This window comes from Rhinoraja longicauda, chromosome 8, assembly GCF_053455715.1.
Source record: "Rhinoraja longicauda isolate Sanriku21f chromosome 8, sRhiLon1.1, whole genome shotgun sequence".
Lineage (NCBI taxonomy): Eukaryota > Metazoa > Chordata > Chondrichthyes > Rajiformes > Arhynchobatidae > Rhinoraja > Rhinoraja longicauda.
In genome coordinates, this window is record NC_135960.1 from 13,502,159 (window position 1) to 13,517,124 (window position 14,966).

The following is a 14,966-nucleotide window of genomic DNA, read 5'->3' on the forward strand; positions in this document are numbered from 1 at the left end:
CCTAATTTCTCTTTGAATAGATTTTCTGACAATCTAGTAGGTTGCAAGTATTGATATTAGTTTCTTATTCTATATTTCACATTAAATTTAATTACATTAATTTTCATTGAGGTTTAAACTAATTTCTCCCTATCAATCGTCCTTGCCCCAGATTACCTAGATCATTCTGCTATCAGAATCAGAATCAAAATCCGAATCAGAATAGCCTTTATTGTCACCCAAAAACATGTTTTTGGACAAAATTCCGTTACCCACAGTCCAACAATAAGAAACAATAAAAATAAAACAATAACACACACAATCACAAAACCAACATAATACAAAAAAAACATCCATCACAGTGAGTCTCCTCCAGTCACCTCTTCACTGTGATGGAAGGCCAGAATGTCTCTCTCTTCCCTGCTGTCTTCTCCTGTGGTTAGGCAGTCGAAATTGCCACGTCGGGGCGGTCGGGGCTCACGACATTGAAGCCCCCGCCGGGTGGAGAAATTCCCGCGGCCTATTTCAGGCCGCGCTGGACGGTGAAAGGTCCGCAGCTAGTATACAACTACAAATTTAAGGCCTTACTCTGTTGAAGATCACATTGCATTGAGGGTTGAATAGAATAATAAACCTTACAAATTTAGAAGATAACCGACCATTTCAACCCAATTTCTCCACACAAGATTTCACTTCTCATTGGTGTTCACAGTTGTACAAAATTAAGAGGCTTTACTTGGTTTAGACTTCCCCCTCTGATTCAAATGTTTGATGAGCATTTGACAGCCTTTATTCTCAGGAGTTTCGAAAGTTGAGGGGGGACCTCATTGAAAGTTACTGAATAGTGAAAGGTCTGAATAGAGTGGATGTGGAGAGGATATTTTCACTATTGGGAGAGTCTAGGACCAGAGATCACTGCCTCAGAATAAAAGGACATACCTTTAGGAAGGAGATAAGGAGAAATTGTTTTAGTCAGAGCTTATGGAATCTGCAGAATTCATTGCCACAGGATGCCGTGGAGGCCGTCAATGGATATTTATTCTTAATTAGTACGAATGTCAGGGGGTATGGTGAGAAGGAGGAGAATAGGATTGAGAGGGAAAGATAGATCAGTCATGATTGAATGGACGAATAGACTTGATGGGCCAAATGGCCTAATTCTGCTCCTATCACGTATGAACTTATAAACCATGAAAAGGCTCAGTTACTTTTTCAATTTTGGAGAAGTCGCGCATGTTTAAATCCATGAATGAAAGGAGAATAATGATTTAAAATATGTCTGTTCCAAAAACATATGAATCACCTTTGTTTTTTTTTATTGAATTGCAGCCAGTTTATAAAACGCATCCTGATAAAATCAAGTTCACTCAAGTGGTGGATTCCCCGGTAATGGTGCAAGCCCAGATCAATGCCAAACAGTTGAGTGATGTAAGTATTCTTAAATAATATCACTTTTGTTGTTCCTCCTGTGTCTTGACCTAATGATCTTCCAACATCCATTTGAAAAGTATTGCAGATACTAATTTCAGATGCTTAGCTTAGGATTTTGTACAACCTTCGCTATAAATGTCATCCCAAAATAAGAATGTGTATGGTTTCCAATGGTTAGATGAAAATGTCCATGGTCTCCAAATGATGTTATGAGCTGCATTTATATGCCATCTTTCACTTTTACATCACAAAGATGCGACCCATTGACTATAGAAAGTATTTAGTTCAATGATGACCAAAACCACCCTGTTGCAAACATATATAAACTAAAACACTGCAATGTTGGAAATCTGAAATATATCCAGAAAGTACTGGAAATATTCAGCAAATGAAGCAGCATCTATAGAAAAAGAAATTGAGACATTTCCAGCAATTTAGCTGGTGAAAGCTTACCAGCATTCTCCATGGATGCTGCTAGATTGGCCAAGTATTTGTAGCATTCCCTATTTTCATCTTAAATTGTAAATACATAACATGTAGTTCATGGTGTAATCATTAAATTCAGTGCTTTCCTAATCCTAGCTTTTGGTGATGTACATTAAAAAAATACAACGTTTTGGAGTAACTCAGCGAGTCAGGCAGCATCTCTGGAGGACATTGATAGGTGACATTTTGGGTGGGGACCCCTCTTCAGATTGATTGTAGTAGGGGGGAGAATGCTGGAAAAGAGGTGAGTGCGGGACAAAGCTTGGCAAGGTGGATACTAGTGAGTAGGATTGTTTGGCGGATGGGTAGGCAAAGATGAAAAGGAGGCAAAAGGGTGTAAGATAAGGAGAGAGGAGAGGTGAAATATGAAGCCAGGGGAAGGGATTTAGGTGCTAATTGGAAGGGATTGGGACGGGGGGGAAGGGGAAAGGGGAGCGGGATACTAGAAGAAATGTGCGTACCCTATGGGACACAGGGAAAATGGAGAAGGTGGGGGAGTAACTAAAAGTTGGAGAATTCAATGCTCATACGACTGGGTTGTAAGTTACCCAAGCAGAATATGAGGTGCTATTCCTCCAGTTTACATGTGGCACTCTGACAACGGAGAAGGCCCAGGACAGAAAGGTCGGTACGGGAATGAGAAGGGGAGTTAAAATTGTTAGCAACCGGGAGATCCAGCAGGGCTAAGCAAACCGAACAAACTATCTGTGTTACGTTTTGTTTTAAGTTATCCAATTAGAGATCCAATGAATTGTTTGCTATTCATGCTATCCTCTCTTACAGCTAAATTACAAAGCAGACTATGAGAAGAAAAAGTTCAAATGTAACATTTCCCACAAAGATCCCTTTTTCATCCAGTCCAGAGCGAATGCATACAATCTAAGCAATGTAAGTAGATGCTGAACTCTTAAATTTTCTGTGTGAGATTATTTTAAACAAAGAATCTGTCAGGACGAACGAATCTCTGTTTGAATTGTGCTTAGTATGAAAAAATATACTACAATTTTATGAACTCCCAAAATAAAGCATGGGGAGGAAAGAGTGAAGAATCATTTTGTGGAATGCTGCTTTTCACATACTCTTTTAAACACCACCTGTTTATTAATTTCAAATTAATTGGGGGTAATTTTCATCTTCACTCCCTTCAACAGGATGAACATAAGGCATTCTCAACTAAATGTAGGAAGGGATTGCAGATACTTGTTTACTCCGAAGATAGATACAAAATGCTGGAGTAACTCAGCGGGACAGGCAACATCTCTGTGGAGAAGGAATGGGTGACGTTTCAGATTGGGACCCTTCTTCATTCTGAAGAAGGATCTCGACCCGAAACGTCACCCATTCCTTCTCTCCGGAAATGCTGCCTGCCCCGTTGAGTTACTCCAGCATTTTGTGTCTTTCTTTCTCAACATTGGACAGGCAATCTGTTATCTCCCTAGGTGATCCAAATCTGTGTCAAAGGGCCATACACAGCAAAGGCCGATAGAGTGTTTCTAATAAGCTGAGAAAAAGAACGCAAGCATAAAAAGGGTTAATTAGCGGGGTAACTATAGACAAAATAAGGGATCTGTACGGTGTTTGTACATTCTCCCCGTGACCACGTGGGTTTTCCCTGGGTTACCTCCCACACTCCAAAAACGTAGGGGTTTGTAGGTTAATTTGGCTACTGTTAAAATTGTAAATTGCCCCTAGTGTGTAGGATAATGTTAGTGTACGGGCAAATTGTTGGTCGGTGCGGACTCAGTGGGCCGAAGGGCCTGTTTCCGCGCTGTCTCTCTAAACTAAACTAAACTAAATCAGGAACTGTGCCCCAACATTTTACAGGACAGGAAACTGTTTCAGAACATGTTGGTGAGATAGCTTGAAATAGCGCAGTTTACAGCGTAGAATATTTCAGTTCACATCACAATGGGAGAAACACTGGGAGTATGTCCTTGCGATCTGTACCGATGATGAGGCACTTGGGAAATCAAATTTTTTAAATCAAAACAAACTTTATTCCGTGTAAAAAATATATACAAAACAAGAACTGTACAAAAATTCTTCCAACATTCTCGGAGGCTATACATACATTAATTTGTGTCGTATCGTAGTGTTCACATTGATATCAGTTTATTTTTAAACCATTGAGTTTTCTATGATCCTTGGGCATGTTAGATTCCCAAATTTTGTCCCAGTTTTACAAATCCTGGAAGATTACATTTTGGAATTGGCTCCTTCACCATATTGTAATTCTCAATGTTTTAAATTCCTGCCACTGGATCATATCCTATTAAATTGAAACGTTCCTTTGTACGATCATTGAAAGGGCATAAAGCACTGTCCTGTTTTATTACCTGATTCTTTCTCTCCTTTTTAGAATTGCTACAAATATGATTGGAATACTGATAAAGCCAAGCACTGCAATATCAGAATGGATGCCATACCAATTCTAGCAGCTAAGGCACAACAAAATATTGCAAGTGATGTAAGTAATTGCAAGCTTTTCCGAACTCAACATGAGATGCAAATGGTCTATTGATTTTGTATGCTATCATGGATCAGGTTGAATTTATCGCTTCTGCTTACAAATTCTCTGTTTTTATTTGTTTATTCACAGCACTTGGATATCTCTGGCAAATTCAGCATTTAGTAAACTTATTTACGTCCTGAACTGAAAGGATTGTTAGGCCATTTGAGTAGGCACTAAAGGGTCAAGAAAATAGCGAGTCTTGAGTTCAGTGCTATCTATGCTGTCTTTGCACTTTTTCCCCTGCGATTGCATGGGAATTCCTGGTTTGGTTTCCTCCCACATCCCAAAGATGTGCTGGTTGTTAAGTGAATTAACTACTGTATCTTACTTCTACAGTGAGGCAGTGGGAGAATTGGGGTGGGTAAATGGGTTAGTGGACACGTATGAGAGAATAGGTTATAGGTTATCAATGTGGGAGTGGGACTCATGTGTTTGGCCTTGGCCAGAATAGACTTGATGGGCCAAATGGCCTCCTGGAGTGTTGTGTATAAATAACAGAAAATATGACTCACATATCACCCACAGGGTAAGTATGGCTGATTTCCAACTCTGCAGGGCTGTAGTGAAGCAGATGTTTTATTTGATGACAATCTGGTAATTCCACATTTTGTTTGATTATTTGAATTTAAATTCCCCAGTTGTCTTAGTGGTATGTCTATATAATTTACTGCTAATGTGTGGTGTGCCACATCTGCAGGCTCAGAGGATGCTGCTTATTTGTAGATGTGTCTAATACCTCTGCATGATATGATCCTTGTAATTCTATGTAAATTGCTATAAATGAGCAGATTGTCCAACTGCATCTATAAGATGCTAGGGTGATGTTCTGGATGTGTTCTATTCTATAGAAGATGAGTGAATTCTTTAACTAAGGCTAGAGATATGGCATAGCACATGCCTCTATTCAGAGACGTTGACTCTCATTGATCCAGTCATCAGTCAGTCAATCATTTTTGTAAAATGATGGGAAGAGAGGAAATGTGTTGGAAGGAATTGCCGAAGCTGGTTTAAACCGAAAATAGACACTAAAAGCTGGAGTAACTCAGCAGATCAGACAGCATCTCTGGAGAAAAGGAATAGGTGATGTTTTGGGTCCAGAACCTTTTTCAAACTGAGAGTCAGGGGAAAGAGAAACGAGAGATAAAGATGGTGATAAGAGAGACATAGAACAAATGAATGACAGATATGTAAAATAGTAATGATGGTAAAGAAAACAGGCCATTGATAGCTGTGGGCTAGGTGAAAACGAGGTATAGACAATGATACCCAACAAGACGACTTTGAAGCTAGCACAATTTAGGTGGGGGAGGGACAGAGAGAAAGGGGATGCAAGGGGATTTCTCTAACTTGAAGTTAGAGAAATCAAAATTCATACCGCTGGATTGTACGATGCCCAAGCAAAATATGAGATGCTGTTCCTCCAATTTGCGGTTGGCCTTACTCTGACAATGGATGAGGTTGTGAGAAACAGGATGATTAAACCACCAGAAACAGGATACTGGAACTACCACGATGCCGGGGACAGGGCTATTAAACCGTCAGAGACAGAGACAGGCTGGATGATGAACTACCACGATGCCGGGGACAGGGCTATTAAACTGTCAGAGACAGAGACAGGCTGGATGAACTACCACGATGCCGGGGACAGGGCTATTAAACCGTCAGGGGGTAGAGACAGATTGGATGATTGAACTACCACATGTTCGTTGGAGCACTGAGAGTGTGGTACGGGGAGAGAGGCAGACTGGACAAACGGCCATAAATTTAGGAGAGTGTCAAAGTAGCAGGGGTGGGTTGAAATGGGTTGTGAAGGTAACTAAGGGTTATGTGGATAACTACTGCGCTTGCTCAACTAGATAAATGAATATTGCAAATACGCCCCTGAGTGGGGAACTGCCAATTGCCATGCACATACAATGTATGATCTGGGGGGGTACCTGGGGGCGGTACAGAAGATTGTGCACCTCAGCGCTCTGATTGGAAGGAGCCCGAAGGGGAGGAGGATTCAGCAGAAGGGAGGGAGATTCAACGAAGTTGTACTGTATAAAGAGAAGGCACTGTTTTTGTCTCGGGGTGTCTCAGTTTAGGGAGGCACCCGGTTCTGCAGACCCGTTAATAAATTTCTTGTTTCCACGACTTTGTCTCTGGCATCGTGATTGTGAGCACTCACATTTTACATCTCACAAGGTCCAGGACAGAAAAGTAAGTGTGAGAATGGGAAGGGAAATTAAAGCATTAAAAGCAACTGGGAGATCAGGTAGGTCGAGGCAGACTGAGCGAAGGTGTTCCCTTTCCCCTGAATCTTAGTCTGAGGATGGGTCTGAAACCAAAACGTTACATATTCCTTTTTGCCAGAGATGCTGTCTGATCCGTTGCGTTATTCTAGGTTTTTGTGTCTATCTTCGGAAGGCAGGAAACCCTGCTTGGTGAGCTACAAAGATCATCTTGGTGATGCAGTGAAAAGGTATAATAGTAATAAAAAGATGCATGATGAAGAATGCAGTGGAAAATGCAAATAATAAACCTGTAAGATCAGAGATGGATGCGGAATGGAAAACACTAAGAAAATCCAGAGTCCATAATTATTAAGATTCATGTGTAGAATATAGCCTGCAGACCTAAGCATTACAATAGATTCACTCACAAAACTGATGGATGAGAGAAAACCGACTGGTTAGTTAGGTCTCGCTCATGAGTCACAGTAGTACTTTTCTCAGAAATTGAAGCTGGAACTATAGCTTGAAACTCTTTAGCCAGACATTCTGTGGTCCTGCATGTTTAGAATCTGCAGTACAGATCAGTACCAATTAATTAATTTGAACTAAGGTCTATCTAAGATCTAAAATTACCTATGACCTGCATAAATATGGAGTTGTGTAGATGACAAATGCAACATTTATGATCTCAGCTGATAGTGTTTCCAACTTAGAGGTTACAGACAGTTCTTGCAACCCTGATGTGACCGAGGGAGTGTGTGTACTTCGAAAGCAATTCTCCTGTTCAGAGGAAAATAATTGGAAGCAATCTCTGGGGTCTGAATTTTCTGTGGTCTGACTAGTGTCAGCCGCCATGGAGCCAGACTAGCAAGATTCAAATTTTAGTTTCTTTGAAATAAAATACAAAGTATTTGAAGTGCCTGAAAGATACTAATCCATCGTCTAATGGAAAGAAAGCAACAGAGAATGTGTCAAGTTTTAAGATGGTGATCTTTCACTCGAACTAGTTTATTGGAGGTTGGAGACAGGATACATTGCCAAGCCAAGACAGAACAAGTTTATTTGGCACTGAACTTAGTCTGGGAGCTACACTGGCATTTCCTTATCTAACTTTGTCAACAATATTTGCTCACAAAGAATAGACAAAATAATTACAGTTAGATTTAAAATCCCATTTTGAAATTGTATTTCTGTTGCATTAAAGCTGGAAATGTCTCTTCTTTAGGTGAAGTATAAGAAAGCCTACGAAAAGTCTCGCGGGAAACACATTGGAGCTCAATGCATTGAAGACGACCCGAAGATCTTGCACTCTGTGCATGTGGCAAAGATGCAGAGTGAGGTGAGTGGGAAAAGGCCCAAGTTTGGGACACAATCACTAAACTGCTTGATGTGGCTTCAATGGAGCTTAACAGCATAGATTAAAACTTGTGCTCTTCCTGACATTAAGTTATCCATCTCAGACATGCTATTGATTGAGATGCTAAGGAAAAATTTGCACTTCAGTACATTGGCATGAGGAAATTCAAAGTAATATGGTGAAATTCCAGCTTTCTTTCAGCTCATTTAATATGAACTTACTGGAAAGTGCAGTTTCCCTGGTTGGTCCTACGATCACCTGACATTTCTTTATTTATCAAGGGTGGTGGACTTTGCTGGCAAGGCTAGCATTTATTGTCCATCCTTAATTTTCCTACGAGCTCTGTACATCACTAGCTGTGGAGTCATACATAGACCAGACTGGGTAAGAGAGGTGAATTTCCTTCCCATGAAAGACTTTAGTGAAGCAGATGAGCTGTACAGCTGCTGCCTCACAGCGCCAGAGACCTAAGTTCAACCCTGACTGCGGGTACGTTCTACCTGTGACCACGTGGGTTTTCTCCGGGTGCTCCGGTTTCTTCCCACATTCCAAAAAAAATCTTGCAGGTTTGGAAGTTAATTGGCTTCTGTAAATCTCCCCTATTGTGTATGATGCGAAACTAGGATAACGTAGAACTAGTGTACGGATGATTAATGGTTACCATGGGCCCGGTGGACCGAAGGGCCTGTTTAAATGCTGCATCTCTAAACATCTAAACTAAACTTGGCACCAAGGGGGGGATATCAGGCATCTCTGCATTTAATGTTTCAAAGACCTGACTCAGTTGTTGTAGCTATCTCTAGATAATATTAATATGCTCACTAATTCACAGGCATAAAAAAAAACATTCCTTTAGCCAGCAATTAGTTGCATTCAAATGAAATTTAATGAAAGGCAAACCTAAAATATATTTAAACATTCGAGAGAGATTTTATGGTGTGTATCAAGTGGGTCCGACTTCCTTCAAGGAACTTACACTAACACAATGAACTTTTGGATTGCAGTTTTCATTAGAATCATACTTTGAATGTTCCAACTTAATGGCAAAAACACATAAATACAAATATAACTGTGCAACTCACCACTAGGCCAGAGGTGGCACAGTGGCACAACGGTAGAGTTGCTGCCTTACAGTGCCAGAGACCCGGGTTCAATCCTGACTATAGGTGTTGCCTGTACGGAGTTTGTATGTTCTCCCTATGATGGCATGGGTTTTCCTACCGGGTGCTCCGGTTTCCTCCCACACACCAAATACATACAGGTTTATAGGTTATTTGGTTTTGGTAAAAATAGTAAATTGTCCCTAATGTGTAGGATGGTGCTAGTGTATGGGGATCGCTGGTTGGCTGGGACTCAGTGGGCCGTAGGGCCTGGTTCTGCATTGTATCTCTAAACTAAGCTGAACTAAAGTGAACCAAATTAATCCGTGATCTGTTGGCATGTCTTAGCTCGCATGTAAATTGGATACTGCTGTTTTTGCCAAGTTTCAATAATGTGCATTTTGCAGAGAAGCCCAAAATTGACCACGTTTATTTCCTCTCTTCAGCGTGCGTATAAAAAAGACTATGAAAATACAAAGACCAAATATCATACTCCACTTGACATGATCAACGTCTCCCAGGCCAAGAAGGCTCAAGATATTGCCAGCAACACTAACTATAAGCAACTAATACATCGTTACTATATGCCTCCTGACGGTTTGCTTCTCAATTTGGCGAAGAATGCCTACAGTTTGCAGAGTGATGTAAGCACCTCTTTAACACATCAGTTTAAACCACATTGCGAAACTTTGGAAATAAGAATTAGGAAGATTTGTCAGAAATGTTAGTACGTTAGACTATTGCTTTGTATCATTTTGTTACTTTCTCTTTAAATTATTTATGGTATCCATTCAGAAGATAGAAGTATATAAAATTATGAGAGGCAAATATAGGGTAGGTAGTCAGAACGTTTCTCCCAGGATGGAAATGTCAAATACTAGAGGGTGTAGCATTAAGTTGAGAGGCGGCAAAGTTTAAAGGAGATGTACAGGGCAAGTTTCTTTACACAGAGGGCGGTGAGTGGCTGGAACATACTGCCGGGTGTGGTGGTGGAGGCAAATATGATAATGGCATTTAAGATACTTTAGATAGGGACATGGATGTGCAGGGAATGGAGGGATATGGATTATGTTTAGATAGATGATCTTGGCATCATGTTCGACACAGACATTGCAGGCCAAAGGGTCCGTTCCTGTACTGTACTGTTCTATGATCGACGTTCTGAGTTCTAAACGTGTAAAACACTAGTTAGGCATAGTTTGAGTACAGTTTGAGTACCTGTACAGGATGTGATGTGCTAGAGGGTGTAGAGGAGATTTACAAGTATGTTGCCAGAGATAGCGAATTACAGTTTGGCGAAGAACTTGGCAGGGCTTCAGTTTAGTTGGAATAAAGGAGGCTGAGGGGAAATTTGATCAAAATATATGAAATTTTGGCAAGCCTAGGCGGGTTGACTAGGAAGGATTTATTTTCTTCAGTAGGGAGATCAATAACTAAGAACATAAATTAAAGTGAATAGAGCTGCATTTAACAGCGAGTTACAAAAAGGTTTTTTCTACTCAAATAACAATTGACAACGGTGCCAGAGGCAGAAACAATCATCATGTTTAAAAACTATCCAGATGAGCACATTGAGTGCTCCATTGTCAGAACTACCGACTTGATATGGAATTAGCGTTAAGCGATTATATTTTGGTTAGATTGGAACAATGGGCCAACAGATTGGGAAATTTCTGTGATTTCCGTTAGCACTTGGGATAAGGTTGGTGTATTTCTGACATATGATATTGTGCAAGGGAGAAATTTGATGCATTAGAGTTTCAGTGTTAATTTTCAATTTTTTGTGCATTTAACCTTTGTAAACCATATTCCCTCTCTTGCATTTTCATGACAGGTTCTTTATAAATCAGATTACAACAACTGGCAAAAGGGCATTGGTTGGTCTCCTTATGAGTCGTTGGATGTTGTGAAGGCCAAGAAGGCTATGGATATCCTCAATGAGGTAGGTCACCGCAAGGAAGCACAAAAGCTGGCTTTGGATTTGGCTTTCTCCACAGCAGCCTTCAAACATTCAACATTCAAATAGGATGGAGAAGAAAAATATGAGATTAAAGAATGCATCGAAGGTATTTATTCACAAAATGCTGGAGTAACTCAGCAGGTCAGGCAGCATCTCAGGAGAGAAGGAATGGGTGACGTTTTTGACCCGAAACGTCACCCATTCCTTCTCTCCTGAGATGCTGCTGAGTTACTCCAGCATTTTGTGAATAAATACCTTCGATTTGTACCAGCATCTGCAGTTATTTTCTTAAAGAATGCATCCATCAATATACCATACAGAATTTAATGTCGGAAAGCACAGCGGGTTCATAAAAATAGTCTTTACTTTTTCTTTGCAGAAAAAATACCGCCAGCCCGCTGACACGATTAAATTCACTTCAATTGCGGACTCCCCAGGAACAGTGCAGGCAAAGATTAATCAAGCGCAGCGGAGTGACGTAAGTAGAACATTACTCGGAATAGCTCTTCCCTGCTGGTTATTAGGAATAATAACAGTTTAAGATGGAGACGCGAGAGGCTGCCGAAGTTGAAAACTGGAGCAACAAACAATCTGTGGGAGGAACATAACAGGTTGAACAACACCTGTGGGGAGAAAGAATGGTCAACTGAGGTTCTGATGCAAACTGAAACGTCAACCAATCTTTTTTCTTCACGGATGCTGCTTGACACGCTGAGTTCCTGAGAGAAATTGCTTGTTGCTAATAAGATTATAATCCCGGAGTATACAGTGGATATTGCAAAACATTTCTTTTATTTAATTAGATAACCTGGTGAAATGAAATATGTGATCAGTTATCTTTAACACCAGATATGAAAGGTATATGTGTTTATGCAGCTTGCATTCAATGTACTTCATTACAATTTGTAGGTGTCAAACTTCCCAATTAACAAGTTCATGGGTTAAACATTTCTAAAAGCCCAGGTGAAAGGAATAAGATTGGCGATTGAAGTGAAAACTTATTATCATTCTTTAATGTTTCCTATATTTTGTCTCCCTATAATTTTCACAGTGTCATTTGTTCTTGGTTAAACCATGTTGGGCATACTTACAAAATGCCAGTTTTCTTTCACAGTCGCCTTTTGGAGAGGAAATAAACTTGTTCACAATGGAAATAAACTTTGCCTCTTAACAATGATTTCCTCCCTCACCCTCCAGCTATAGATGTAATCCCATACTGAGGGAAATCATGAATAACATAATTCACTGCTTTACCCTAACAGGAGTAGATTCTCCAGCCTTCTAGAAAATGCCTCAATGCCACTTATTGCCATTGGGCCAAATATTAGACATTGGATTTGATAGCTTCCTTATTCAGGTCCATCATTCAGCCTTGTGTTTTATATTTAACTTTGCAGTTTTAAGACTTTCTGACACAGTTGTAGATAAAGCGTCGATAGTGCTAGTATTGCTTATAACATCATGATAGTGTAGTGAGTACTGAAAACTAACTACAGACAGCATCACAAGCTATAATACTCATCATGATCTGCAAAGATATCTGTGGAGAATCATGGTGTTTTTGCACCTCTTCATATTACCCTTTCTTCATCATTGTATCAGTTAAACTGATTGATCACAGACCATGCACTAAGCTTTGTGAACTGCATTGTACAGCAGTAAAGTGATCCAATGTGTTTGATCTTCTCGGGACAATACTACAGGCACAATAATAACGTGGAACATAAGTTATGTCACCCGTTTATCTGTCATTTTTTTTTCATTTATATGTTTTCACATTTCATTTGTAAGTTTCCCAATTTTGGCAGCCTGCTGATCTGAACAGTTATTGTAAAATGCTAATAATGCCTAAACACAGCAGTCTCACTTTTGTGTCTTTTTTGTTGTTGTTTCTAGATAAACTACAAAGCTAAGGGTGAGAAGACCTTGCACAAGTACAGCTATCCCCCAGATATGCCTGAAGTTCTTCTGGCCAAAATCAATGCTATAAATGCCAGTGATGTAGGTATCTTTCATATTCATTTTTTTTTTCTTTTCATATTTCAGATACAGCGCGGAAACAGGCCTTTTCGGCCCACCAAGTCCGCGCTGCCCAGCGATCCCCGCACATTAACACTATCCTACACACACTAGGGACAATTTTTACATTTACCCAGTCAATTAACCTACATACCTGTACATCTTTGGAGTTTCAATCGATCTGTTCAAATACTGCAGCCATCTTTTCTACCAAATAAATCTAGTCATTTGCGATCTAAATGAACAAAGGTACACAGTTTAGTAGAGTGAGGGGTGATCTAATGAAGCATATAATATTCTTATGGGCCACAGCAGGATGGATGTTGAGATGTTTAGAGGTTTAAGATGAAAGGAGGGAAATTTAAAGAAGATTTGAAGGGTAAATAGTTCACAACGAGGGTTGGGGTAATCTGGAACGAGCTGGACTTTGGGTAATCTGGAACGAACAACAGGACGTAGATGCAGCTAGAATTACATTGTTTAAAAGTGCATGGATAGGAAGGGTGTAAAGGGGTGCGGGCTTAATGCAGGCAAATGGAATTAGTGTAGATAGGCATCAGGGTTGGCATGGACAAGATGGGCCCAAAGGACTCATCCTTACACTGTATTATTCGATGACACATACACATTTTTAATGTATGTAATTCTACACTTATTTGAATGCTTCCTTTTTGAGTAAGTTTAATTAAATATAATTTTTCTTTGCAGAACTGCTATAAAAAAGCATGGAAAAAAGATTTGGCAAAGGGATATCACCTCACCCATGATGCTATTCCGATTGTTGCAGCTAAATCTTGGCGGCATAATGCTAGTGATGTAAGTATGCAATATTCGAAGGTTATTAATATTTTATTACATTTTTCCCTCTTTATTTTACATTCCCTTGTAGCATCTGATATGGCTAAGGTAGAAAGAGAGCTGGAGATGAGATTGAATTTATTAAACTTGGGTATTGATTTTGACATGAGCACAAAGAAACAACATTTCCAAGTTTGGTGCAAGTTTAGGCCATAGACACCAAAAACTTTCATAAGCTACTATACAGACAAAGCGGAAACACGGCATTTTTCATACAATTACTTTTAAGTTTAGGCAAGCCATTATCATTGAAACAAGTTATTTTATCATAAAGGAATCGGCTCTATATTGGTGATAATAAGGATCATAACATTGTCAGCAATATCTACGCGACACAACGGTGCAGCGGTAAAGTTGCTGCCTTACAGCGCCAGAGACCCGGGTTCGATATTGAATATGGGTGCTATCTGTACGGAGTTTATACATTCTCCCTGTGACTGCGTGGGTTTTCTCCAGCTATTCCGTTCCTCCCACATTCTGAAGCCGTGCAGGTTTGTAGGTTAATTGGCTACAGAAAAAAATTGAAAGTAAATTGGCCCTAGTGTATGGAATGATCGCTAGTCGGCATGGACTCAGTGGGCCCTTGGGCCTGTTTCCGTGCTGTATCTCTAAAGTCTAATGTTATCAAGGGCAGATGTAAGTAGAGTCATTATATACAGCAGGGAAACAGCAGCAACGAGTGAGTTGGTAGACTTGAGCTGACATGATGTACATCCATTTCTAATTCATATTTTTATTTTAACTGTGATTGCTGCACCTTTAGGAGATTAGAGTCAATGAACTTCCCCTCTGGTTTGAGAGAGAAGGGAACTATCATTGTGCTATGGAAGACTACCTTTATGAAATTCGATAACAGCATTATCAAACCAATGGGCAAAAAATATTAACAGAAATACTCTTTAAATACTCCAAATTAATAAACAGTCTTCAATTATTTATATAAATATGTTTGGAAATTTATTTTGGTCCACCATTTCATCAGATTTAATGCTTAGCCCAACTATATTACTACTACTTCAAAACATGAAAAAAAAAATTACAACCAAAA

The 14,966-nt window shown here is 39.8% G+C and overlaps 1 protein-coding gene across 1 annotated transcript in view; it reads left to right on the forward strand.

The window, feature by feature from the left end:
- neb (nebulin) overlaps window positions 1-14,966 on the forward strand; it is a 234,885-nt gene that overhangs the window by 34,346 nt on the left and 185,573 nt on the right. The window contains exons 19-27 of the mRNA XM_078404318.1: window positions 1,309-1,407; window positions 2,680-2,784; window positions 4,256-4,363; window positions 7,850-7,963; window positions 9,528-9,725; window positions 10,916-11,023; window positions 11,421-11,519; window positions 12,938-13,042; window positions 13,769-13,876. Of these exons, the coding sequence (XP_078260444.1) occupies window positions 1,309-1,407; window positions 2,680-2,784; window positions 4,256-4,363; window positions 7,850-7,963; window positions 9,528-9,725; window positions 10,916-11,023; window positions 11,421-11,519; window positions 12,938-13,042; window positions 13,769-13,876 (1,044 nt within the window). The remainder of the gene's footprint in view (window positions 1-1,308; window positions 1,408-2,679; window positions 2,785-4,255; window positions 4,364-7,849; window positions 7,964-9,527; window positions 9,726-10,915; window positions 11,024-11,420; window positions 11,520-12,937; window positions 13,043-13,768; window positions 13,877-14,966) is intronic.